The sequence below is a fragment of the Chelonoidis abingdonii genome, chromosome 5, assembly GCF_003597395.2.
Source record: "Chelonoidis abingdonii isolate Lonesome George chromosome 5, CheloAbing_2.0, whole genome shotgun sequence".
Taxonomy (NCBI): Eukaryota; Metazoa; Chordata; order Testudines; family Testudinidae; genus Chelonoidis; species Chelonoidis abingdonii.
The window spans coordinates 95,335,264-95,361,991 of record NC_133773.1 but is presented as its reverse complement, the minus strand read 5'-3'; the positions used below and the strand labels follow the sequence as shown (position 1 = coordinate 95,361,991).

The 26,728-nt window shown below is 41.1% G+C and overlaps 1 protein-coding gene across 1 annotated transcript; it reads left to right on the top strand.

The window, feature by feature from the left end:
- The first annotated feature begins 5,015 nt into the window (after nucleotides 1-5,015).
- NIPAL1 (NIPA like domain containing 1) lies at nucleotides 5,016-26,518 on the top strand. Its single transcript, XM_032768911.2, has 4 exons — nucleotides 5,016-5,067; nucleotides 6,544-6,634; nucleotides 12,512-12,672; nucleotides 24,859-26,518. Coding segments are annotated over exons 1-4 (885 nt in total). The 5' UTR covers nucleotides 5,016-5,066; the 3' UTR covers nucleotides 25,491-26,518.
- The last annotated feature ends 210 nt before the right edge of the window (nucleotides 26,519-26,728 follow it).

Below are 26,728 nucleotides of genomic sequence, written 5' to 3'. Positions count from 1 at the left end.
AGCTTTCTTCATCTAATTTAAAAGTTGAGAAGTAGGGAATAAATTGCTTAATTTCATCAAATCATAGTAAATTTTAGGTCTTACAAATGAAGCAAAAAGTGTTTCATTATAAACAGTCTAGCATTAATTTAAAGAGAAATGAATTAGCTAGATAACAGCTACTACACATTAATATTTTATAATAGAATGAGCAAAAGTAATTTTCCATAATTTTGTATGAAAAATAAGGATCCATCAGCATAAAAATGTCTGTTCTTTCAAAGAGGGATCTGCTAATGATAAACTCTCCTAGTTTAACATCTGCTGGAAATTTTCAGCAGATTGGAAAATGATTAGTTCCTTGCCAGTATTGAACTATAGTGAATGTTTTTGTTCTTGGTACTAGAAATGATTCACTGTATGATATCAGCAAAGCAAAAGCAATATTTCTGTCTTGTATTTGATTTCTGAATGGTCAATAACAGATCAAATTTGAATTCTAATATAGCACTTACGTTATGTGCACACTAATGTATGACCTTGACAGACGATCTGAAAAAAGTACCTTTCTAAAACAATATATAAAGCAAGCAGCTTGTAGGGTGACCAAGAGCACTGAAATAGAGTATGTGATACTCTTGAGCTCATGTAGTACTGCTGATTCTTAAACCTGCAGCAACTGTGACTGATGCCAGTTTGAAAAGTAGGATTATCAGTTTGAACTAACTTGAGGCTAGCAGGTCAGGTGGAAAATGCTTAAACATTCATTAATATAACATGATTAGCTGAAATCTGAGAGCAATAAGATAACTTAAGGATGAAGTGGCAGCTTGACCCAGAAATTCTTTAATGTTGTCATGAGCTTTAAATCAAAGCTTGATGCCTGTATTTATGTGTGAGGAAGCATATTGGTGGCAAATGCATATGGCTACTTTTCAAATGTCCAGTAGTGGGCAAGGCCACCCACAGGATTCAGGGGGCCTGGGGTCTTCAGTGGCGGGGGGGCCCCCCCTTCAGCAGTAATTCAGCGGCGGGGGGTCCTTCCACTCCAGGACCTGCTGCCGAAGTGCCCTGAAGACTCACGGCGGGGCACCCCGCCGCCGAATTACCACCGAAGTGGGACCCGCCACCGAAGCGCTGGGTCTTTGGCAGTAATTTGGCAGCAGGGGGTCCTTCCGCCTTGGAGTGGGAGGACTCCCCGCCGCCGAATTGACAACGACGATCCAGAGCAGAAGACACTCCGGGGGCCCGGGCCCCACGAGAGTTTTCCGGGACCCCCGGAGCAAGTGAAGGATCTGGCTCCAGGGGCCCTGAAAAACTCTCGTCGGGGTCCCTGTGGGGCCCGGGGCCTGGGGCTCATTGCCCCACTTGCCCCCCCCCCACCCTCCCGCACACCCCCAGGCGGCCTTGGTAGTGGGGACATTAAAGGAACTAGATGCTATTCAGAGACCCATTTTAATGAATGTAAAATACTCCTTAAAAGAAGCCCATCAGTTGGATCTGGTAAGATTACTCCATTTGTCTGACTTTTTCCCCTTCAGTCTAATCTTCCTCCTTCCCACTGCCAGCATTAGATCACTAGCGGTGGGTAAAAGAATAGTGATGCATACTGAGTCACTAAGAAATCATGATTGTATGATGTTTCTTTCCCTAGCCCTCAAAGGACCTTTTGATTTATATAGAGGCACTTCTTTTTGTACATATTTTTAAACTTAGATCAGAAATCATAATTGCCTTGATATTAATATCTATCTTCACAATTGCTCATTGGCACATACTGTGATTCCAACTTCCCTTCATACACTTTATGATCTTACAAACTCAACAAAGGTTTAATTTCATAAATGAAAGACACTTTTCATGGTAGTCATTGAGAAGGAATAGTTTTATTCACATGGGATCCTCCTATACTGACCTAAGTGACTTAATATATTTGGAATGATTAAAATGTCTTTGTTAGATGCTATGAAGGTTGTTCATGGGTGGGAAACTAAAGAATTACTGAAAACTGATACAGATAGATGTCATTCTGTTTGGGTAGGAGTTCTTTTGACAATGGTATATTTCTTTTGAGCCTCTGATAAAAAGAGAGTTTACTGTCCATTTATAGATGTTTATACTATGTGCCTTTGTACCTAAACAGGGGTGTAGATATTGCTTCAGAATGGTGAGTAACCTGAGACACCCTTCAGTAAGGCCAACGCTTATTAAAATTAGCAATTAAACTTGATTACAGGTCAGGATAGATCGTCTGAACATCTGCTTAGTGACGGTTCAAATAGGGATTTTTCTTTAGTGGATCACAGACACTGTGCATCCTTAACATGTTCAGAGTTTTGTCTCATCATTTCACATTATCCAGAGTACCCAGTGGATGTCAATATTGCTTCTAAAAAATACAGCTTGCTGTAAATGTACTGTATTCGGCATTCCAAAAATCTTTAAATCTTTAACAAATAAAATGGACTTAGCATCATTGTAAAAAGACAAAGTTATGAATCATTTGTGATTAATACCTCTCTTTCCATCACTCTGCCATTCCCCCACCACTCCCACCCAAAATCCTGACCATTTACGTTTTTCCTTTGGCTCTTGTTCTATACATTTACTTGAAAAAAACAATAATAAAAAAACCCATCGCAAAATAAACTGGTGTTAAATTACAAGAAAACAAAATAAGAAACAGGGCTACCATTTCAGTCCTGTAAGGTCTGTTTACACTGCAGTTAGACACCTGTGACTGGCCCCTGCCATCTGACTCAGGCTTTCAGGATTAGGGCTAACAAGCTGTTTAATTGAGGTGTAGACAGTCAGGCTCAGACTGCAGCCCTGGCTCTGGGATCCTCCCACCTTGCAGGGTCCTAGAGCCCTGGCTGCAGCCCAAGCCTGAACATCTGTAGCACAAATACACAACTCCTTAGCCTTAGCCTCAGCCTCATGAGCCTGAATCAGCTGGCATAGGCCAGATGCAGGTTTTTAATTGCAGTGTAGACATACCTACCTGTAGTAGTTAACCTGTGGATTCCTTACACCATCTGCTGGAGAACGTGATTGGTGCCAGCAGCTTGCATCCCTCCCCATTTTTTTCCTAAGGTGGTGCAAGTCAAGCTGCAATTAAACTTTTGTTGTGGCCTGTTAGTGCCATTCCCAGGTCACAAATAATATTATTTACAATTTAATCTTTTATATATAAACATATCCAATAATGAGGGACTAGCCTGATTTTTCTAAACACTGTGTATTATCATGCTTCTTACATTTGTTTTTGTCGTGCATCTTACAGAGGAAAAGTCTTTTTTTTTTTTTTGTTTTTTTTTCCTCACTCTGTTCCCCAGCGTGCTGTTCTTTCTTTGGTTTGCGTGTCACTCTTTATATGAGTCATGTTGTGCAGATCATCAATTGTCGGAACACAGGCCTTTCTTTACCTATTCCAGACAACCATTCCAATGAAACATACCTGAGTGTCCCCACATTCTGTGGAGCATAATTAGCCTCTATTGGGTGTGGGCCCTGGCCAATTGGTTCCAGTATTTTTGTTGGCTCCACGCTTCTATACTGTAAACAGGCTTCTGAAAAGAAGGGCTTCTACAAATGCAACTGGCTTGACACAATGGAGTCACGAGAGTCTTGGTAGAATTGTTTACTTGCTTATCTTTGACAGAATTATTTTTTTTTTTTACTCATAAACCAGCAATGTCAAAGGTTACAGCCAACCTGATGTTTTCAGTAGGTGACTACAGGTAATATTGGATTTAAGAACCTTTAGGGGATGCACATGGCAGTGGGTTTTATGTGTATCCAAGGTATTTCTAATGCATTCACCACAATAATATCTAGGTGCAAGATAAAAAATTCTGTCTCTGCCCCGCTCCCAAAAAAGATTTTTGTTCTTTCTTCCCTTTCAGTATGAGTGAGGGAAACACTTGAGTTATGATGGATAGCTCAGTGATTTGAACATTGGCCTGCTAAACCCAGGGTTGTGAGTTAAATCCTTGAGGGGGGCCATTTGGGGATTTGGTTGGGATTTGGGCCTGTTTTGAGCAGGGGGTTGGACTAGATGACCTCTTGGGTCCCTTCCAACCCTAATTATCTGTGATTCTATGACAATACAGTTATAAAAGTAGGTGTTTGAATACGTGCCCAGCTTGTGGATTTGCAGGATGGGAATAAGGGCATTCTGAAGAGAATTGAACTCTATTTTTGTAAATAAAGAGCTATCAGGACAAGTCACTTCAAAATGAATATTAATAAAAACTTACTAGCTAACTTGCTGACAATATTTTTAACAACTGTGTAGTACAGAAGTTATCTCTACAGTAAGAGTGAGTTGGCCCTTCAAAGTCAATAGGAATAGAATTAGACTAGTTTGAAGTGCTTTTGAAAATCCAACCATGCTGCTATTAGAATTATCATTTAAATCCTTTTTTGAAGGTTTTGAGTTTGTTTTGGTTTGCTATTTTGATTTTGTTTGTAATGTTTCCTGCAAAGTATAATACCCTACCATTCTGGATATTCTCAATATTTGAGGAAAAATGGATTTCCCAATATATAACTTGTTTGTATTTTGGATGAGAAAGCTTTGGATAGCTGTAGCAGCTTTACTTTTTATGTAAAAAAACAAGTTTTACGGAACTTTAAGAATGTTCCAGATGCGTCTTGGTATAGATAGCTGTGTAGGCTCTGATATAGCAAATAACTTAAACACATGCTTTACTTTAAGCATATGAGTAATCCTAATTAATGAAGTCTTCTTATCCTTTCATGTGTCTACTGAAAGTTCATGTTCAAGATATAGGACTTGAAATAATAGAATTTAATATTAAACAATTATATTTTTAAGAATAACTCAAAATTAGGTGTAGCTGACTTTCTCCATGTCCCCTACAGACTGAGCATTGCACATGCAAATTTAACTACTTCAATTTGAATAAATTTCATAATCTGTAGAATTTTTGAAATATTTATTACAAATCTGAATTTTGAAGCATCATTTTAACTTTTTTTTCTAATATTAAAAATTTATTTTTTCAGGGCAGGGTGGATATTCTTACTTGAAGGAATGGCTCTGGTGGGCAGGATTACTTTCAAGTGAGTCACAGTAAAAATGTTTCTACTTTTCTCTGCTAAACTACATCTAAAACAGAGCAATGTGTATAACTTTAAAATGGGTGTGTGGCAGGGAGGACTAGGTCCGGAGGCCCCTGCTGAAGGCCCCATGGCCCTGCATCACTCTGCCCCAGAATAGAGCTGTGAGAAATCCTCCAGGCAGCCTAGAATGGCTGCAGAAGAGTGGCCAATCAAAGGGGCTGCTGCAACAACCAATAAGGGGCCAGAAGGGCCCTATGTAAGACAAGCAGCAGAGAAGTTCACTTCCTGGGTGGAGCTTGAGAAGTGAAGACTAGGTGACTGAACAGAGCAGCAGTACTGTGGAGAGCTCACAGCAGACAGGACTGAAGCCCAGGGAAGGTTTTTTTAAGACTGTGTTCCTGGCTTGTGGGAAGAGCAGCAGGACCAGCAGAAGGTCAGTGCTGGCAGGCTGAAGCCCAGGGGACTGAGCACAGTACTTGGCCAAGTCAGCAAGGGTACCAAGATGGACTCTGCTGGTCTAGTTGAAGACTGAGCTCAGAGAGGCCTGCTGAAACACCACCAGCTTCCTAATTGCTGTGACCTTATACCAGGGCTGTGATAAGAACTCAGGACTGTGTACCCCAGAAGGGAACAGTGTGTACAGCTTGGCTGGAAGGCTGAGCTGCTGAAGACCAGCCGAGAGAACCAGTAGCTGGGGGGATGCTTGAGAGGTTGGCCCCATCCTTTTGTAAGACCAAAAAAAGAAAAAGCAGGCTCACACCTAACAGAAAGAAAGAGAGCCATCCACAAGAGGTGGGTGCCCCCTGTGGAAAGGACAATGATTGCTGGTATAGTGGCCAGAGAAAAGAGGCTCCCCCAAGAGGTGTGTGCTGACCCTGTTACAGGGTGTTCACATTTTTAATAAAAAAAAAACTTCAAGGGAAAAAAGACAACCTTTTTCCCCTGCCAAAAAACTCTATGCCAAATTTCATTATGGTACCCAGGATTCCCCAGTTTCATGAAATACTCTTTTTGCTTCCAAAACTCTTTTGCCTCTTGAGGCATTAAGAGTTTTCTTTGGTGACTAGTTGAGGTTACTTTGAGGCTTGTTTGACTTTTGTTCTCATCCCTCCTGCCCCCAATTCTGTTAAACAAACCTAGGAATACAAACTGGAGTTGCATGAAAAGAGGAAAATAGCAGTACATGGAAAAGTTCTCCTCCCCACTACCATGACTGTTACATTTTAATATACCCATACAGTACTTTGAAAACTGTTCCTGTGTATGCATTAACTCTGTAATATCTTTATTTTGGTTATGTCCAGCAGTAATTGGTAGATATATATAATTTTGAATACATTTGGACATTAGTGTAGATAATAAGAAATATTATTATTTTACTACCTACTTTTCTTGTCAAACATCTTATCTTCTGCCCATCATCTTAACACTTCTAACAGATTTTTTTTTTCTGTACTAACATTGTTTCTTTTCCAGTGGGAGTAGGGGAGGCTGCCAACTTTGCTGCCTATGCCTTTGCACCTGCAACCTTGGTTACCCCATTGGGTGCACTGAGTGTTCTTATAAGGTTAGTATGAGTCAAAAGCAGCCACTGAGAAGTGAATCTCTTACTATATGAGAAAATACTGTTTTTATTGCACAGGAAGTAGTTTTAAAAGAAAACTCTGTATGGCAAACCCAGGTCAAAATTTGGCTTGTAAATTACAAGGCCAGAAGGGACCATTAGGATCATCTAGTCCAGTGGATCTCAAAAAAAAACAACGTTGCAGGCTACTTGAAAATTGCCGAGTGGCTGGCGGACCACTTAATAATCTTTCCAGATGTTGTTTGTACCATTAGCTAACTATTGAAAAGTGCCTTGGATAAAAGCGTTATATTAAAAAAACTTTATAATTATTACTGGGTGTTTTTATTCTACAAATAAAAAAGCACACAACTCATATTTTAATATCAGTAGTCTTAGCTTTCTAATGTGATGGATGCACCTTATCTCCGCCACCGCAACAGCCCCTAAGCTGGGGCTAGGAAGGAGGGGGGATCTCTCCCCGGCAGTCGCAGCCCTGGAGTTGGGGAAAGTCGCCTCTTTCTCTGGCCACCACAGCCCTGCACGTCCCAAATTCCCATCCCACCCCCTCTTCTCACTCCATTGCCCCTCCCACCTACCCCCCCTTCCTGTCAAGGCCACCACCTCACTTATACGGGTGTCTTTTCCAGGGTCTAGGCCCCTAATTAGTGGAGCCGTGCAGTCGTGACTCGACTAATTAGGTGGCCCTTCATTCTCTCATGTGTGGCCGCCCAGGCATGCACCTTAGAGGGAACTATCCACAGACCACCTGAATAGAGCTTGTGGACCACTGGTGGTCCACAGGCCACAGTTTGAGAACCTCTGACTAGTCTGACTTCCTCTATAACGTAGGCCATAGCACTCCTCCCATATATTTCCTAGAGCTTATCTTTTAGAGAAACATCCAGTCTTGATTTTAAAATTGACAGTGATGAAGAGTCCACCATGACTCTTGGTAAATTGTTCCAATGGTTAATTACTCTCAATGTAAAAAATTTACACCTTATTTCCAGTCTGAATTTGTCTAGCTTCAACTTCCAGCTATGGGATTGTGCTATCTACACCTTTCTTTGCTAGATTGAAGAGACTGTTATTGAATATTTGTTTCCAGATACGTATTTATAGAGGATCATGTCACCTCGAGTCTTCTCTTTGTTAAACTAGATTGAGCTCTCTGAGTCTGTCACTATAAGGCCCCCTGTAATCAATCTCATGGTTCTCCTCAGAACCCTTGCCTTTTCCCTTTGTCTTCTGATAGAAATGATCCCTTTGTTTAACTGAATTTACTTTGAGTTGGGGAGAGAGAATAACAACTTTTTTTGAAAAAAACAAAATAGATTTGTGCTTACTTATTGGCTTTCCAGCATCTGATAAACAAGACACCTCTACCCTGGTATAACGCCACCCGATATAACACAAATTCAGATAGAATGTGGTAAAGCAGCACTCCGGGGGTGCGGGGCTGCTCGCTCCAGCGGATCAAATCAAGTTCGATATAACACAGTTTCACCTATAATATGGCAAGATTTTTTGGCTCCCGAGGACAGCGTTATATCAAGGTAGAGGTGTATTTCCAAATCTCTGCACACTAGTGGTGTTAATAATGCTAGTACATATTGGTGGGAATGCTGTTAGGTTTTTGTTTCTCCACCCCAAATGTTTAATAACTTTTTAATAACTGAAATGCTTTAAATATGTTTCTTCCTATTTTATTTGTCAAAACTAAAAATACATTTATTTTAAAAATGAAATATAAGATCTGTCACTTAAATGTATTTCTAAAACCTTTTCCTTTTCATGGTGGGGTTATTTTTTATTAAGGTACTGGAATACTACATACAGTTCGTATGTCCATGATTTAAAAGAGGTGAAAAAATTATAGGGTGCTAAAAAGAACCACAAAAATAAGCTGAGGGCTGGAGAAAATGTATTACAATTGCAGGCTTAGAGCTCAATCTTTTTAGCTTATTCAAAGAAACTTGAGAGGTGAAAAAGAGAGAAGGAAAGAAGAAATGGGACTGTTAAACATTGAGGACAGGGTGGATATTAAAGATAATCTAGGTCTGACCAACACCTAAATGAATACTTTGCTTTGTTTTTTAAATAAGGGTGATGAGGAGCTGGGGGCAATGGCAGGATGGTTAATGAGAACAGAGCTATAGGGGGGAAAATGGTCTGGAAAACTACAGGCCCATATGACCTTAGTTGTATGCAAGGACTCAGAACAGATTTTGAAAGAGTAATTAAAGACATAGAGGTAAACAGTAATTGGGATAAAATACAACGTGGTTTTACAAAAGATAGATTGTGCCAGATCAACCTGATCTTTCTTTGAGAAGATAACACATTTTTTAGTCAAAGGAAATGCAGTAGATCTAATCTACCTGCATTTCAGTAAAACATTTAATGCAGTTCTACATGGAAAATTATTAGTGAAATTGTAGAAGTTGGGGATTAATACTGAGAATCAAAATTTGGATAAGGAACTGGTTAAAGGAGAGACTATAACAGGTCATGCTGAAAAGTGAACTTTCAGGCTGGAGGGAAGCTACTAGTGGAATTCCTCAAGGATCAGTGTTGGGGCCAAATATTATTTAACATTTTCATGAATGACCTTGACACACAAAGTGGGAATGTGAGATGACATGAAGTTGGGAGATGATGCCGGTATGGAGGAGAACTGGAATATCATACAAGAAAATTTTGACAACCTTGAAAACTGGAGAATTAGAAGTGGGATGAAGTTTAATTAGTGCATAGTTCAAGGTTGTGCACTTATGGACTAACAACAAGAATTGTTGCTATAAACGGGATATATCAGTTGGAAGCAACAGAGAAGAAGAAAGACCTAGATGTATTGGTCAATCACAGGATGACTGTGAGCCACCAATGTGATGTGGTCTTGAAAAAGGCTAATACAGTTTTAGGCTTTATTAGGCAAACTATTTCCAGTAGAGATAGGAACATGTTATTACCATTATACAAGGCACTAGTGAGACCTCATCTGGAATACTGTGTGCAGTTCTGGTTTCCCCTGTTTAAAAAAGATTAATTCAAACTGGAACAGGTGCAGAGAAGGGCTTCTTAGAAGATCAGAGAAATAGAGTACTTCTTCACACAACGCACAGTCAACCTGTGGAACTCTGCCAGAGGATGTTGTGAAGGCCAAGAATATAACAGGGTTAAAAAAAAAAAACTAGATAAATTCCTGGAGGATATGTCCATCAATGGCTATTAACTAGGATGGGCAGGGATGGTGTCCCTAGCCTCAGTTTTCCAGAAGCTGGGAATGGGCGACAAGGGATGGATCACTTGATGATTACCTGTTCTGTTCATTCCCTCTGAACTGGCATTGGCCACTATCAGAAGACAGGATCCTGGGCTAGATGGACCTTTGGTCTGACCCAGTGTGGCCATTCTTATGAAAGTCTCCTTTACAAAAGGAGACTTAATGAGCTTGGCTTGTTTAGCCTAACAAAACAAAGGCTAAACAAATACATCAGTGGGATGAACACCCAGGAGGGAGAAGGGCTATTTCAGTTGAGGGCCAATGTTGGCACAAGAAGAAATGGATATAAGCTGGCCGTCAGTTAATTTATACTTGAAATTAGACAAAGGTTACCATGAGAGAAATGAAGTTCTGAAACAGCCGTCCAAGGGCAGTAGTGAAGGCAAAAAAAAACCAAAAACTGTTTCCAGACTGAGCTTGATAAGTTTATGGAGGAGGTGTTATGATGAGGTTGCCTACAATGTCATATGGCTCATCCGTGACAGCTATTAGGACTATCTCCAGTGGCCGGAGGTGGCTTTGAGTTATTACAGAGAATTCTTTCCCATGTGTCTGATCTCACCCACGGGGTCAGGATCACCATATTTGGGGTTGGGAAGGAATTTTCCCCCAAGTCAGATTGACATTGATCATAGGGCTTTTTTGCCTTCCTCTGCACTATTGGGCACGGGTCACTTGCTGGTTTGAACTAGAATAAATGTTGGATTGTCTGTAATTTCAGTCCTAAATCAAGATTTTAGGACTTGAATAATTCAGCCAGAGGTTATGGGCTTATTACAGGAGTGGGTAGGTGAAGTTCTGTGGCCTGCAATGTGTAAGACGTCAGACTAGATTATCATGATGGTCCCTTTTGGTCTTAAAGTATATGAGACTTGATTACAGGGAGAAAATATCGGGTACTAAAGGGCTCTTTAACTGATCAAAGAAATGCTTAACAAAAGCCAATGGCTCAAAGTTTAAAGCCAAACAAATTCAAATTAGAAATAAGTCACAAATTATTATCAGTGAGGGTGATTAATCATTGGAAGAAGATAGCTGCCAAGAATAGTAGTGGATTCTGCATGTCCTGATGTCTTCATATCCAGACTGGATGCCTTTCTGGAAGGTATGCTTTATTCAAAGCCAAGTTTCTTGAATCAGGATAAGCATAAATGGGTGAAATTTAATGGCCTGTGATATATCGGAGATCAGCCTAGATGATCAAATTGTTCCCTGTGGCCTTAAAATCTAGCAATTATTATATCCCTTTTCTTAGCTTCCAGTTTCTGTATAGCCCTACGCTGCTTGATTTGCTTGTTTGCATTAGTGTGTACTTAAAACAAGCTGTTATGTTGACCTAATACATATTTTGAAATTGTCTAATATTGTATCACTTCATCTAGTTATGATGTTTCAAAATTGTATAACTGATTAATATATTGTAGTCTGCAACCATACCATTTTGGCCCATGATCCTGTTGGATCTGACAAGCTTAGAAGCATCAGGCTGTCAGTACTTGAATGGGAGACTCCAGGAAATATTTAAGTGATAGAAGTAGTGATTAAGTAGGTGATGGTTTTCCTGCCAAATCAGCATTGTACTAGTTGCTTAGCATTGTGTTGGGAAGGCACTGTGGTGGTGGAAGAAGAGATCCTGGTCACTGGTAATCACATGAACATTAAATGATCCCATGGCACTTTATGTAAGAGGAGAGATGCTTGACTCTGACCTAGCCAGATTCCAGTTCAGTTAATTACATTCCATTTACCTAAAATGTCCCCTTGCCATTTCAACTGGATCATATCCCTTTCTGTCCAAATTTATTGTAAATGTTATTGTGTATACACAGTTTCAGAAGTAGATAAAATGATTTCTAGATGTATCTACATTTGAATACTGCACTCCATCACCGTGTTATCTGACTGCATATAAATCCTTAATCTCACATGAGAAAGTTGAAGTGCTTATCTGTTTGTAAGCACTGGTATTTTGTATGTGTGGTGTGTTAAATGCTAAAGTAGTACAATGATATTGTGCTGAAACAAAGCTAAATTTTAAAATGTTGGCAGTTAACTGGGGCACCAGTCTTGCTTGGATTACATGTGAAAATGACCTAGTTCTAATTCCAAATGGTTGCGGTCCAACAGGACTACATCCTGTCTCCTACTCTACCATCCCATGTTTTCCTTGCCACACTAGCTCCAGCTTTCTAAACCTGCGGGCCATTGATTCTTTAAGTCTTTTGTTCTGAGGCTTCTGTTTCAGTAGGGCTTGTCTCTGATCATTCATAGGTAACCAAAAGGAAGAATGACTGGAAAAACTAGAGCTCTGCCTGACCTTGTAGTTTATGGGGAAGGATGTGGAGGGAAGAGTCAAGGCCTGTTGGAAAGCCATAGAAAACGTGGCAAGATTTATCTGACCTTTTTAGAATTAAAAGAAGCTTTGGAAAAAGGTTGATGATTTGGCTGGGTTTTATTTACTCTCAGCTGGTTTCCTTATCCCCAATTCAAAACTCTTTTTTTGAATTAGTATCACTATACATAAAAGCATTATTACTATATTATAAAGTGATTTGTGCAGCTGAACCTATTACTTTTTTTTTAATCCACAGTGCAATATTGTCTTCCTATTTTTTAAATGAAAAGCTGAATGTTCATGGGAAGTTGGGCTGCATATTGAGCATTTTGGGGTCAACGGTGATGGTTATTCATGCCCCTGAAGAAGAGGAGGTCACTTCTTTAGATGAAATGGAAATAAAACTGAAAGATCCAGGTCTGTAACTAAAATAATCTGTCATTAGTGAAAATATGCCTCTCAATGTCTCTTACTTTCATAGATATGTCAGCTAGTACTAGACCTGTCCATAAGTGAATAATTGGAGGGTTTTACGTTACCACCACCATCACCCCATTCACTTTCATCTGAAGATGAAGTAGAATTTGATATCACTTTGGTGCTTTACTTTACTGTAGCATACCTTGAAGGCAAAAATCAGGCTGTGAATGTAAGCAAGCAAGACTTACTTGAAGCATCTTTACACTAGTATTTAAAAAATAAACAAAAATCAGTATTTACAAGAAAGCATAGCTGACTCTAAATGCTGTCTGTTATCACATGAAGACCATGATAATACAGGCAGTCCTTGACTTTACGACATTCGACTTGCGAACAGCACTTACAACGTTTCTGAATTGACACCCCGATTTGACTTATGACAATTGGTTTCGACTTTGCAATGCTCAGTCCTGCAATGGAGTGGATTGCAGTTCCAGTTGTGTCTTAAGTCTGAGGACTGCCCGTGGTTTGTATGCTGTGCTTAATTTCTTATTCTTTGTGTGAGCCAGTTATGACAGCAGCCAGAGTTCTGTTCTGTTAGTGCTATGCTGGGAGCAGGGGAGTTACTACTATAATTATTATCCTCACATTACCTATTTAAACAGAATAGCTAATATTTATATATGCTTTCTTAAAAAAAATTGGGAGAGTTGGAAATACTTTTTAAGGGTCTAGTGCTCAGTCTCCAGAGGCTCTTCACTCTCGCTATCCCTTTCACTAGCTTTCTTGCGCCCAGTCCCAGGCAACTGAGTCATTTTTGGGAGGATGGGGATGGGGATTGTCTTTCCCCTTCTCATCTACCCCTCTCTGGTGAGAGACCATGAGAGATAATCTAGGGAAGGGAGTGTGGTATTGGCATCTGTCCTGTCAATTAGTAATGCAAGATTTGAGAGTGGTACTGTTTGTTCATGCATCCCCACTCCTGCCATTACCAGTGGGTTGTTCTAGTGCTGCTTCAGCATGCCCCATAACTGCTGAGCAGTTTCTCTTTTAACAACTAAGCTGCCTCCTTTGTATTCCTTAATGTTGTTCTGCTGAGAAGTCCCTAGGGGACTGCGTCACAGATGTCACAGCAAGCATGGATCTTATTCCTCTGTAGAGCACTGGATGCTCCTGGTAGCCCCATATCCCCCTCATCCTATCCTTCATCAATATTTTTTACGTAGACACAATTTTGGCCATGATTGACCTATGCAGAGTGCAGATCTACTCTGAAAATGAATTAGGTAAAATTCACTCATATCTGTTCACTTGAGTAATAGAAACAAATATTTGGGCCCAGATTTTTAAAAATGGATGCCAAAAGCTAGGCACCTGGCTTGATTTTCAAAAGAACTAACTGCCGAGCAGTTTCCATTGATTTCAGTGGAGTAGTTGGGTGCTAAGCACATCTGAAAATGAGACTGAGGTAAGGAAAAATTTGGGGTATTTTTTTTGTAAATTGAAAATAAAATAGTGTGGAAATCTATTGAGGCAATAATCCTGGAACCCCACAACTCCATATTTCCGGAGTCACTTTTCAGAACAGATATGCATATTAAGTGGTCTGTGTTTCTCTCTGTCTTTGTTTGTGATTCCACATTAGTAAGAGTTCAGGAGAAACTTTTCAATTTATCTAGGGTATTTCTTTTCTTTTTTAAAAAACCTTAGCATTCTCATAAGCCAGATTCTTCATACACAGAGTAACCTGGTACCCCTGGTCCAAGGAAACTGTCTGTCAGGAAAAGCTGGCAGAGACATCTCCACTACCTCCTGCATCAGGTACCCAACCTCCTGTTAGCATAAGATCCATTTTTAGAACTGGTTAGGTTGTTTTGCCACCACTAGTCCTAATGAAAGGCTGCTCCAGAGTGTCTCTCCTCTGATATCTAGAAACCTTCTAATTTCCTCTCTAGTGTTTACCCCTATGATGTATGTATAGAGATCAATCATATCCTCCTTCAGCCTTAGTTTTGCTGGGATCCAAATTCATTTAGTCTTCCTCCTCCCATAAGATAGATTTTCCATTCTCTTGATCATTGTAGTAGCCCTTCTAGGCACCTGTTCTAGTTTTGAATTCATCTTTCCAAACATGGATGATCAGAATTGTACACAGTATTTGAGATGAAGTCTTATCAGTGCTTTTACAATGGCATTAAAATTCCCTCTCTCTATTGGAAATATCTTGACTGACACATCTGAGATCATTTTTGCCTTTTTCACAGCCATATCACATTGATGGCTCATAATCATCCCGTGATTGAGTAGTACACCTATGTCTCTGTCCTCTTCTGTTATTTCCAGTTGATGAGCCCCTAGTTGTGATAGTTCTGGGGATGCTCAGGACTATAAGTCACCTTGTTACCCCATTGCCTCCAGTGAGAGAGACTTACTGGTGCTTAACTGGGTGTCATCTCCCTGACACTGCCAGCCTGTTAGCCACCAACAGTCTTCTCAGGCAATGTCAGCCCTTGCTTTTCCTTGCAGTAGCCCAGTACCCAAGCCCCTTTGAAGCATTCCCTTGTAGTATTTAGCCCCTCATCCACTGAACACTCACAGAATTTCCAGGTCAGCTGTCCCCAAAAGGATAGTGTTCACAACAGCTTGGATGATTCGATTTAGGATCAGCTTCTTGTATAATACCTCAGCACTGAGTTATATTTATAGTGAAAACAATCATAAGTTTATCATCAGAGATAGTATATAGATAATGGAAAGTGAAAGGCTACATATAAAACAAAATCATGACACACTTTCTAGAGACTAAACTTAAATTCTGTTTTAAGGAAGTTTCTCACCCCAAATGTTTCTTGCAGTATTTCAGCCAAGCCTGGCTGAGGTCCCATTTTTCACGAATGTAAACACAATGTCTGTTTAACACCTAAGGGTGTCTTTTTGCCTTCCCCTTATACTTTCCAAAGTTAATTGTCTTCCCCCAGAGACAGGGAAACCCCCTTTGGTTCAAGCTCTGGTGTCTTGTCTCCCTGTTGACTTCATATGTAAATGGAATGTGTTATATTGGCTTACAATACTTAATTTACATTTCAATAGAGATACGCATCTTACACCATCTGCAAGAAACCTGTTTTTCTCTTTGATTGGTGACAAACTTTAAAACATATTTGCAGTACGACGCACAACTCCCTAAATATCATCCATACATACGTCTCATGACAATCATGAGAATCAGCATGATAAGTTATTTTTTTGTTTTGTTTTTTGTTTTTTTTTAGAGATTTCACATGACATTATTCATGGATAAATACTATGAAAGCTGTGTGCTAGGTGTTGTGAGTTTCTCAGGCACGTTAGGGGGTTCAGTTACACAAACAGTTGGCATTGAGGGGTTCTTAGGATCACAGTAGCTTATAGCAGGAACTTTCGTTTTTCTTCAAGTAGTGTCCCAAGTGTATTCCACTTCAGGTGCACATGCACCCCACTCACCTTTAATTGGAGATTTTCATTAGCAGTATCCATTTGGCTTGTGTATATGCTGCTGTTATCTTTGTGCCCTGCACCAAGGCTATATCAGGCTGCAAAGGTGAACTGCTCTCAGTTTCTTCTCAACTGCCTTGGCCTGAAACGGATCTTAGTGTATCTGCATTGTGCATGCCCTGGCTGCTTGCTGACTTTTTGGCCTAGCTTATTTTAGTTTAGTTAGCTTGTTAGTTATAGTTTGTTTATTTCCTTTGGGGAAATACTCCCTTTGAGGGGCATGCCTAGTTCGGCAGGGTTTAAACCATGCCTCACCTGTAGAGAGTTCATCTTGGTCAGTGATGGGACACTCTGTGCATTCACTGTCTGGGGAAGTCGCATGTCGCACAGAAGTGCAACTTCTGTTTAGCCCTCAAATACAGGGCACAAAAGAACCTGCGAAATTAAGCTGTGGCAGTTAATGATGGAGCACATCCTTCACCCTGCTTCAGAGACAGGTCAGGAGAACCCATGTGTGCACCAGTCTCTGGGGGTCTGTAGTGCCCCTTCAACTTGAGCACAGCACTCTCCTAAAAAGAGAAGAGCCTCAGAGACCTCTTCTCAAGATCCCAAAAAGAGGAGCTCTAATTTGACTCTTAAGAAATCCATCTCAAAAAGACCTCACTCTCCAAGCTCAGAGACTTTGACCTCGAGGTTTGGTACCATACAGGAGAAGGGCTCCTTCGGCACTGGCAAGGTGGGAAAATCCCACAGATCTTCTAAGGGAAAGCATGGGTCTGAAAGGCCCCAGTACATTCAGATGGTCAGAGCAAACACAGGAGACTGGTACTGTCAGGCTTAACCCCTCTCCTGGTATCCCTGTTAGGCTGTTTGGTCATGTAAGACTAAGCTTCCATCTATATTAGCAGCATCTGTGAAGCACTCAAAACCATTCTCCAGGGACACACATACCAGTCTGTCAATATCACAACCTCACTCAGTGCCACAACTCTGCTTGGTACCACAAGACCTTAGGTACCTGAAAAACTTATTGGTGACTGCTGAACCAGATGGACTGTTGCTTGAGAACTACTCAGTCTCCAAACTCTTATGCATCCCTGGTATCATCTAATTCACCTCCCTTTTTGGTTGGAGTTCCCCTGTTAGAGAAAGAAGAGGACGATGGTGATGGAGACCTTCCTTCAGTATCTTCAGTCTCTGTCCAGGGTTCTCCCACATACACACATAGGAACCCCCCTTCTTGAAGAGACAGGGAGGGTGTCCAGGGAACTTGTCACTCTTGGTGGGATGCCACCTCCTCCTCTTATGGCCCTCAATGGCCATACTGGGATCTCTGGGTAGTTTATCGCCAACAGTTCTCCAGGGCCCTGGCCCTCTCCCATCAGGATGATAAGGAGACTCAAGCTTCTCCTTCCCAGCTACAGGAGGAAACATTTGAAGATCAGGCGGCTAGGGCAGACAGAGAAGCTATTCTTCAGACTGCCATCTCATCCTCATCACCAAATGAGGCAGTAATGCCTTCTCCACATAGAGCTGATTTTCAGCAGGTCCAAGTCTTCATTAAACAGGTGGCCGATGACTTACAGATATCTCTTGACAAAGTCAAAGCATCTCAACACAAACTGTTCGATATTCTTGACTCTGTGATATCATCCAGAGTTGCCCTTCCTGACAATGAGGCTCTTGTGGAACCTGCAAAAACCTTTTGGCAAACATCAGGCACAATAACACTTATATGCAAGAGTCAATAAAAAGTATTATGTTCCCATCAAGGACTCTGAGTTCCTATTTTCTCATCCTCCATCCAACTGTCTGGTAGTTGATGTGGTGAATGAATTGGGCAAACAACATTGATATAAATCCACCCAGAATAACAGTGACCAGAAGCACCTGGAATCTTACTCATCAGCAAACCTACAATTTCACATTGTGAATTATTATGTGCTGATGACCAAATATAACCTTACAAATAATGCAAAATGGTTTTCTTATTCAACACCTTCCTTCAGACCAAAGGGAGCAATATCAGGCTTACATTGCTGAGGGGCAGTTACTGGCCAGAGCATCTCTTTAGGTGGTTTGGGCACCACAGACACTGCAGCCTGTTCTATCACTATAGCAGTTGGTAATGCACAAGGCATCCAGCATCCAGTTGCCTAGTTTCTCCAGAGAAGTCTAGAGTATGGTAGAGAATCTCCTGTTTGATGGACTGATGTTGTTCACAGAGAATATTGTTGAGTCATTGCATACCCTTAAAGACTCCAGGTCCACTTTACGTTCATTAGCCCTTTACGTTCCTAGGAACAAAAGAAAATTCAGTAGATCGCAAATGGGTGAGATCTTTGAGCCAATGTAATTCTCTGCTTTTCAGAGACTGAGCCTTCAAGAAAGACACAGATTCCAGAGAAAAAGATTCTCCAGCCTACCCGACACAAGTTCGCAGCACGTTTCATCTTCAAAGCACCAGTTTTGACAGGATACTTGAGGATTCAGACCCTCCACTCTCTTTAGCCTGTCAGCTGCAACGTTTGCCCACTTCTCCACATTTGGGGACCAACTTTCCCATTTCTGACAAGCATAGGAACATACCACCTCAGACTGATGTGTGCTACACCATCCATTTTACCCCCATCCCTCCTTCTAATCTCTCTCCCCATCCCTCTTCAGGGACCCCTCTCATGAGTTCTTACTAAGATACTTATTTTTTTGTCTATTTCCTAGGACCAATAGAGCTGGTCCCCACTCAGCACAAGGGAAGGGGCTTCTGCTTGAGGTATTTCCTTTTGCGCACACGCACACGCACACGGAGAGTGAAGACTAATCTTAGATTTAAGACTCCTGGAACAAATCTCTCAAGTCTCAAAAGTTGAGGATAGTGACTCTAACAGCTATAATTCCTTCCCTAAATTCAGAGGATTAGTTTTCAGCCCTTGACCTTCAAGACACATATTTCCACATAGCGATACACACATCTCACAGAAGCTTTCTTCATTTTATCATAGCCCAGGATCATTTTTGGTACCAGATACTCCTGTTTGGGCTCTCCTCATCTGCAAGAGCATTTTCAAAGGTTTTGTCAGTAGTGGCTGCCTACCTGTGTCATCACTCAGGCCCTACCAAATTCATAGGCGTGAAAAGTATGTCACGGACTCTGAAATTTGGTCTCCAAAGTGAAATCTTATCTCTTGTGTACTATTACCCTATACTATACAGATTTCACAGGGGAGACCTGGGGGGCCCAACCCAAAGGGGGCTATGGCAGGTTGCAGGGTTATTGTACGGGGGTCATGTTATTGCTACCCTTACTTCTGCACTGCCTTCAGAGCTGGGTGGCTGGAGAGTGGTGGCTGCTGGCCAAAGGCCCAGCTCTGCAGGCAGCAGCACAGACATAAGGATAGCAATACCATATCATGCCATCCTTACTTCTGCGTGGCTATTGGTGGTGGTGCTGCTGCCTTGCAAGCTGGGGTCCCAGCCAGCAGCTACCACTCTCCGCCCACCCAGCTCTGAAGGCAGCGCCACCGCCAGCAGCAGTGTAGAAGTAAGGGTGGCAATACCATGAACCCCCATCAATAACCTTGGGACACCTCCACTACCCCCTTTTGGGTCAGGACCCCTACAGTTACAACACTGAAATTTCAGATTTAAATATCTGAAATCATTAAATTTATGATTTTTTTTTAAATCTTATGACTGAGTGAAATTGATCAAAATGTATTGTCGGTAGATCCCTAGTCATCAGGTAATTGTAGCCTGGCCAGTCACTGAGGTACAGGAACAACTTTAGTTAATGTTTTCGCTTCTCGGCCTCGTGGCTGAGGGGTGAAAACATTATCTAAAGTTGTTCCTGTACCTCAGTGACTAGCTGGCTACGGGTTGGTCGTAGCAGGAGGTGTTGACTACCCAATGGAAAGCACTTTCTTTGTTCTCAGACTTGAGTCTTTGAGTTGAATGTGGGAAAATCCACACTGACTCCCTTACAGAACATACAACTTATAGGGGCATCCCTGGATTTCTTGGCATCTAGAGCCTTTCTTCCTATGGACAGATTCATGACACTATCAACCTTGTCAGAACTATTCAAGGGAGCCCCCAGAGTTCAGTCAGAAACTGTCTTCAACTTCTAGGTCATATGGTGGCTTGCACATTTGTAATAGAACATGCTAGATGACACCTTCACTGTTTCCAGGAATGGCTCAGATCAGTTGACCTGCCATACAGTCACAGCCTCAACAAAGAGGTGTCAGTGTCTCAACAGGCGAAACACTCTCTAGTGGAAGGTTCATCACAATGTAGGGATGGGAGTTCTCTTCCTCCAACTGATGCCAATACATAACTGATGCAGTTATGGTAACCATAACTACAGATCCATCTCTGTTAGGATGGAGAGCACATCTTGACACCCTAATGGTAGTGAGCAGATGATTACCCCAGGAAACCACACTCCACATCAACCTGTTGGAGCTCAGAGCAGTCAGAAGTGCCTGCCTTCATTTTCTGCCTCTCACCAGACACTGGTCTGTCAGAGTCATGACCAACAATATGGCCTGCCAGTTTTATATATATTGGCAGGGAGGAGCAAGATCCCCTTCCTTTGCATCAATGCAATATGGTTATGGAACTGGTGTATAAAACATTGCATAAAAATTTTGGCAATGTCTTCTGGGTAGGTAAAGTGTCAGAGCTGACACTCTCAGTATTTTTTCCTGGATTACAAATGGAAGTTGGACTCCCAGATTCTTGCTGGCATATTTTGAACTTGGGGATTTCCAGAAGTGGACCTCTTTGCCACAGCTACACACACAAAATGCCATTGCATCTGTCTGAGGTGGGGGAGGGGTCATGTTTCTGTTCCTTGTGGGATCCCTTCCTCTTCACTTGTATGAAGAATCTGTTTTGTGTGTTTCCCCTGATGCCTCTGATTCTCTGAAAAGTGAACAAACTCTGAGTGGAAAAGGCCAGAGTTATTCTACTAGCCCCAACATGGTTGAGGGAGGCATGATTTCCCTACCTGTTCAACCTACCTCATTGTCCAATGATAAATCTTCCAGTCACTCCTCAGGTCCTCTCCCAAGACACCAGTCAACTGCTGCATCCCATCTGAGCATTCTCTACCTCAAGGCATGGCTCCTTGATTTGTTTGTGGAGTTAGTCGGTCTGTTCTGCAGAAATATAGCAGATATTTCTAAAAAGTGGGAAAGATTCTACCAGTAATACTTACTTTCAAAAATGGAGATTTCTTCACTGATGCAAACTCCAGAAAGCTGTTCCTGAATCTGCCTCTCTTCCACTTGTCCTGGATTACCTGCTGCAACTAAAGAAAACAGGACTGTCAGTTAATATTCATTTGGCCACCTTAACAGCTTTTCATACCACAAGTCAGTAGTGCTTTGTTCACACTACAACTGTAAGGTTCATGAAAGGTCTGGGAAATCTGTTCCCACGAGTGAAACTTTCTGCCCCAGTTTGAAACCTTAATTTGGTTCTTAAAAATCTCATGAAATCTCCTTTTGAGCTGATGGCAGCTTGCTCCTTTCTGAATTTGTCTGTGACAACAGCCTTCTTAGTGGCTATTACATCAGCCTGCAGAATCAGAGAAATTGGGGGCCTAAAGGTCAGATCCTTCTTTAACAATATTCTACAGGGACCAAGTTTCTTTATGACAACATCTCAGGTTCCTTCGTCAAGTGTCTTCTGAGTTTCATCCAAATCAGATCATTTACCTACAAGTTTCTTTCCAAAACCACATAATTCCAATCTGGAGTCTGCTTTCCATACTCTAGAGGTCAGGAGGGCGTTAGCCTGCTATCTAGATAGGACTAAATCATTTGAAAATCTCCTTCTACACTGTTCATTTCTTTTGCAGACAGCTCTAAAGATCCTGATATTTCTATTCAAAGACTAATGAAATGAGTTTCTGGGTATTTGATTATTGCTTGTTTACAGTGTTGCCAGCATTCCATCGCGTTCTGGTGTGTCATCTCACTCTACCAGGTCTATGGCTCTACTGAAAAGTGTCTCAATATCTGAAATCTGCAGAGCTGGTACATGGTCCTCAGTGCATATCTTTTCCAGGCACTATGCCTTCGTCCGATGCCTCTAGATCTGATGTGACAGTGCATTTCTTTCCTCTATTCTGGACTCAATTCTGAAGCACTCTCCTCCTTATGGGGTTACTGCTTGGGGATCACCTGAAGTGAGACACCCATTGGGATGCCACTCAGTGAAAAGAGAGAGGTTATTCACCTTGTGCAGTAATTGTAGTTCTTCAAGATATGTGTCCCTGTGGGTGCTCCACTTTCATCCTCCTTGCCCTCTGCTTCAGTTTCCTTCTGAGATTCAGTGGTGGTAAAGGCCAATGTGTCTGCGCAGCCTTGGTGTCAGACGCAAGGATATCAGCAGTGCATGCAGAGGCCAAACTGATATTGCTAATGGAAAATCTCTAATCAAAGGCCTGTGTGGTACGTGTGCGACTGAAGTGGAGCACCCACAGGGGGACCCATCTTGAAGAACTAAGTTACTGCACAGGGTGAGTAACCCTTTTAGTCCCTAAGTGCATGACTTTGCACTTTGTGCTGTTACATTTCAGCCCATTTCTATTAGTTCAGTCCCAAGATCATCCAGTTCCTCCTGTATAGTATTCCAATCTCCTCTATCTCGATGATGGCTCCCAACTTTGTGTCAACAGCAAATTTCATTAGCATACTTCTACCTTTTGTGCCAAGGTCATTTAATGAAAATATTAATAAAATCAGTCCCAAGACTGATCCTTGAGAAACTGCATTAGTAATTTCCCTCCAGCCCAGTAGTGCTCTTTTTTAGCACAGTCTGTTGTGATTTTCCCTTTAGCCAGTTTCTTACACACCTTACAATTCTTGAACTAATCTGCATCTTCTCTACCTTAATTAATAATTTGCTGTGTGGTGCCATGTCAGATGCTTTGCTGAAGTCTTGATAGATTAGATCTAACCAATTTCCCTTGTCTAAAAAGTCAGTTATTTTATCAAAGAAAGAAATCAGGAAAGTCTGGCACAATCTACCTTTGGTAAACCAATGTTGCATTTTATTCAATTTTTTTTTCCTTTACCTCCATATCTTATTTTTCTTTTCTTCAAAATTTGTTCTGAAGCTTGGCGTACTACTCAGGTCTGTAGTTGCCTGGATCAGTTTTTTCCTTTTCTTAAATAAAGGTACTACATTTGCTGTTCTCGAATCATATGGTATTACCTCTGATTTTATAGGTCTATTAAAAATCTTTGCTACCAGACTTGTAATTTCATGTTCCTGTTGTTTTAGTGTCCCGTGTTAGAGATTATACAGTTCTCTTGACTTGAGCACGATTTGTCACTTCCAGGACGCCAGTACTTCCGGGACTGACCGCACTGGCCGCGGGACCCCCCAAAGTATGGGGCCTGGAGCGGTAGTGTGCACCTAGGAGTCCTGCGGCCCACCCAGTTGATTTAAAAGGGCCTAGGGCTCCTGGCTGCTCAGACCAAGGGACATGATCGTTCCCCTCTATTTGACATTGGTGAGGCCTCATCTGGAATACTATGTCCAGTTTTGGGCCCCACACTACAAGAAGGATGTGGAAAAATTGGAAAGAGTCCAACGGAGGGCAACAAAAATGATTAAGGGGCTGGAGCACATGACTTATGAGGAGAGGCTGAGGGAACTGGGATTATTTAGTCTGCAGAAGAGAAGAATGAGGGGGAATTTGACAGCTGCTTTCAACTATCTGAAAGGGGGTTCCAAAGAGGATGGATCTAGACTGTTCTCAGTGGTACCTGATAACAGAACAAGGAGCAATGATCTCAAGTTGCAGTGGGGGAGGTTTAGGTTGGATACTAGGAAAAACTTTTTCACTAGGAGGGTGGTGAAGCACTGGAATGGGTTACCTAGGGAGGTGGTAGAATCTCCTTCCTTAGAGGTTTTTAAGGTGAGGCTTGACAAAACCCTGGCTGGGATGATTTAGTTGGAGATTGGTCCTGCTTTGAGCAGGGGATTGGACTAGATGACCTCCTGAGGTCCCTTCGAACCTTGATATTCTATTATTCTAACTCTCCAAAATTTGTGATACTAGGACTAGCATCTAGACTGAGTGGAGGTATTTTGGAATAATAAATACTATATAATAAGCACAAGAAGTAGCTATCAGAACCCTGTTATATTCAAGCACTGCTGTGAAAAAGAGTAGGAGGGCTTGACAGATTATAGTGTGGAAAAAAGGATTGCCCAGAGTGAGAGGTTGAAAATGTGAGACTATCAAGGCCAACCAAAAGCTATGAATTTGCTTCAATGAAGTGAGCATCCCTTGGTTAGGCTAATGCAATGGAACCACCCATGGGGGATGAGAGAGAGCACCAGAATCATTTTTATAGTGTGTGTGTGTGTGTGTGTGTGTGTGTGTGTAAATCTGATATAGTTCATTAGTTGTCTTTTAAATGGGCAAGTAAATGAATAACTTCATACTTACTGCCTTAATGTAAGCATAAAGCAGGTTAGATTCTTATCCCTAAATACTGGGCTGATTTCACTGTTTGAGTAAGTGGGTGCAACTCTATTGATTGCAGTGGAATTGTGCCATGTGAATTTGTGCCAATGTTTATATTGCTGTTAGAAAAGCTATCTAAATTTTTGTACCTGACTGAATCTGATGTGAAACTGTACCTCATTCATTGTGTGTAACTTCTTTTTCTCCTTCCCAAACAGTGTTTATTGCATTTGCTGTGGTTGTAACTGTGGTCTCCCTGATGCTGATTTTTGTTGTGGCTCCAAGGAAAGGTCAGACGAATATACTGGTCTACATATCAATTTGTTCAGTGATTGGTGCCTTCTCTGTCTCATCTGTCAAGGGCCTCGGCATTGCCATTAAAGAAATACTGGAGCAGAAGCCGGTTTACCAACATCCGCTGGTTTATATTTTGGTGGGGACTTTAGTGCTCTCAGTCAGCACTCAGATCAACTATCTTAACAAAGCATTGGACATGTTTAATACATCTCTAGTGACACCTATTTATTATGTGTGTTTCACTACTACAGTTGTTACATGTTCCATCATCCTGTTTAAAGAATGGAATAGCATGGACCTGGGTGATATCATTGGTAGCCTCAGTGGATTCCTCACCATAATCATAGGCATTTTCCTTTTGCATGCTTTTAAAAGTACTAATATCACCCTGAAGCAATTGACATCCGCAGCTGTAAAAGAACCCTCATTGCCTCTGCATGGATATGATGCTCATCATACTTTATTGGAGAACATGGAGAGCCCAATCTTGGCATATGAGGAGGACAATCCTTTGTTCAGTCGAGGAAATGCACAGGGAGCTATTTGCCATTAAAATTTTTAAATTCTAACTACATCCACCTACATCAATCAGAACTATCTTTGCTTTTTTCCTGGGGGAGAAAAACATTTATGAAGTGAGATAAATGTTGGCAACAACACTGTGTGCTTGGAGACGTAGATAAGTCACTGTGATGTTAGTTATTGATTACATGCAACAATTTTCCATTCAATGCCACAAATAGAAACCTGGGCAATTCATTGCCCATATCTCTGACAGTATATGAATTTCCTCAGTGTCCTTATTGTGGTTTTATCAATTGAAAGACTTCCTTCTTCATCTGAAGAATTGCAATATGTGCAATATATATTGATAAAGTGCAGTTTTCCTTCATGATATGGGGTAGTAAACACTTTAAGTGACAGGCACTTCATAAGTATCTTAATAAAGGCATTACTAGAAGAATAAGAGTATTTCAAAGATTGAAATGCTTAATATATTGTCAAGATAAATGCATATATAACATTCAACTTTGAAGGCTATCAATTAGCAGATGTCCTGAAGAAAACAGCCTTCTCCCATTAACAGTTCTATACTAAAACTTAATTTGTTTAAATGAGATCTTCATTTGTGAGCATTGAGCCCAGTTACAGATATTTTGAAACTTATAAAAAGCATACTTCTGTAGCAGTTTTCTGATATCTAGTCTGCAAGCTTTTTCTTTTTTCCTTTGTTAGTTCCTGTTTCTTGATGATAAAGTCCAGTTCTTCTGAGTCTGGATTTTTTTCTATATAAAAGCTACACATGGAGTTTTAAACTATTTGTAATGCACTATAGTGCTGACTGTATTAAGCAAAGGGAATACTATAATCTATCTTTACTGTATTGAGTGATCAAGAAGCATCAAATCATTGCATTAAGTGATTTGTCTAGCCCTTATTTTCTACAGCTACTTAGTATTTGCCTCACAAATGTGTTAACTTCTTTAAAACTATATGTCTTGATGGCCTATTGCCTATGTTGTAAGAGCCTCTAGGTCACAGTGTTGACCATGAAACCTATAAAAGACAGCTAATCTATGCACAGATTTCTATTTAACTTATTTGACACCTCTTTTCCTGCCGTATTGTGAGCCAGAAAGTGACTTAAGCTATCAAAAGTGTAGGTCCAATAGACTAATATGGTCAAGTTCTATAGCTTCTCCTCAGCACAGCATCACTGCACAGCTTGGCTCCCTTACTGAATTCCAAGCCTCTTCAGCAGGAAGTGATTTTAGGACTTGCTCAAAGGGA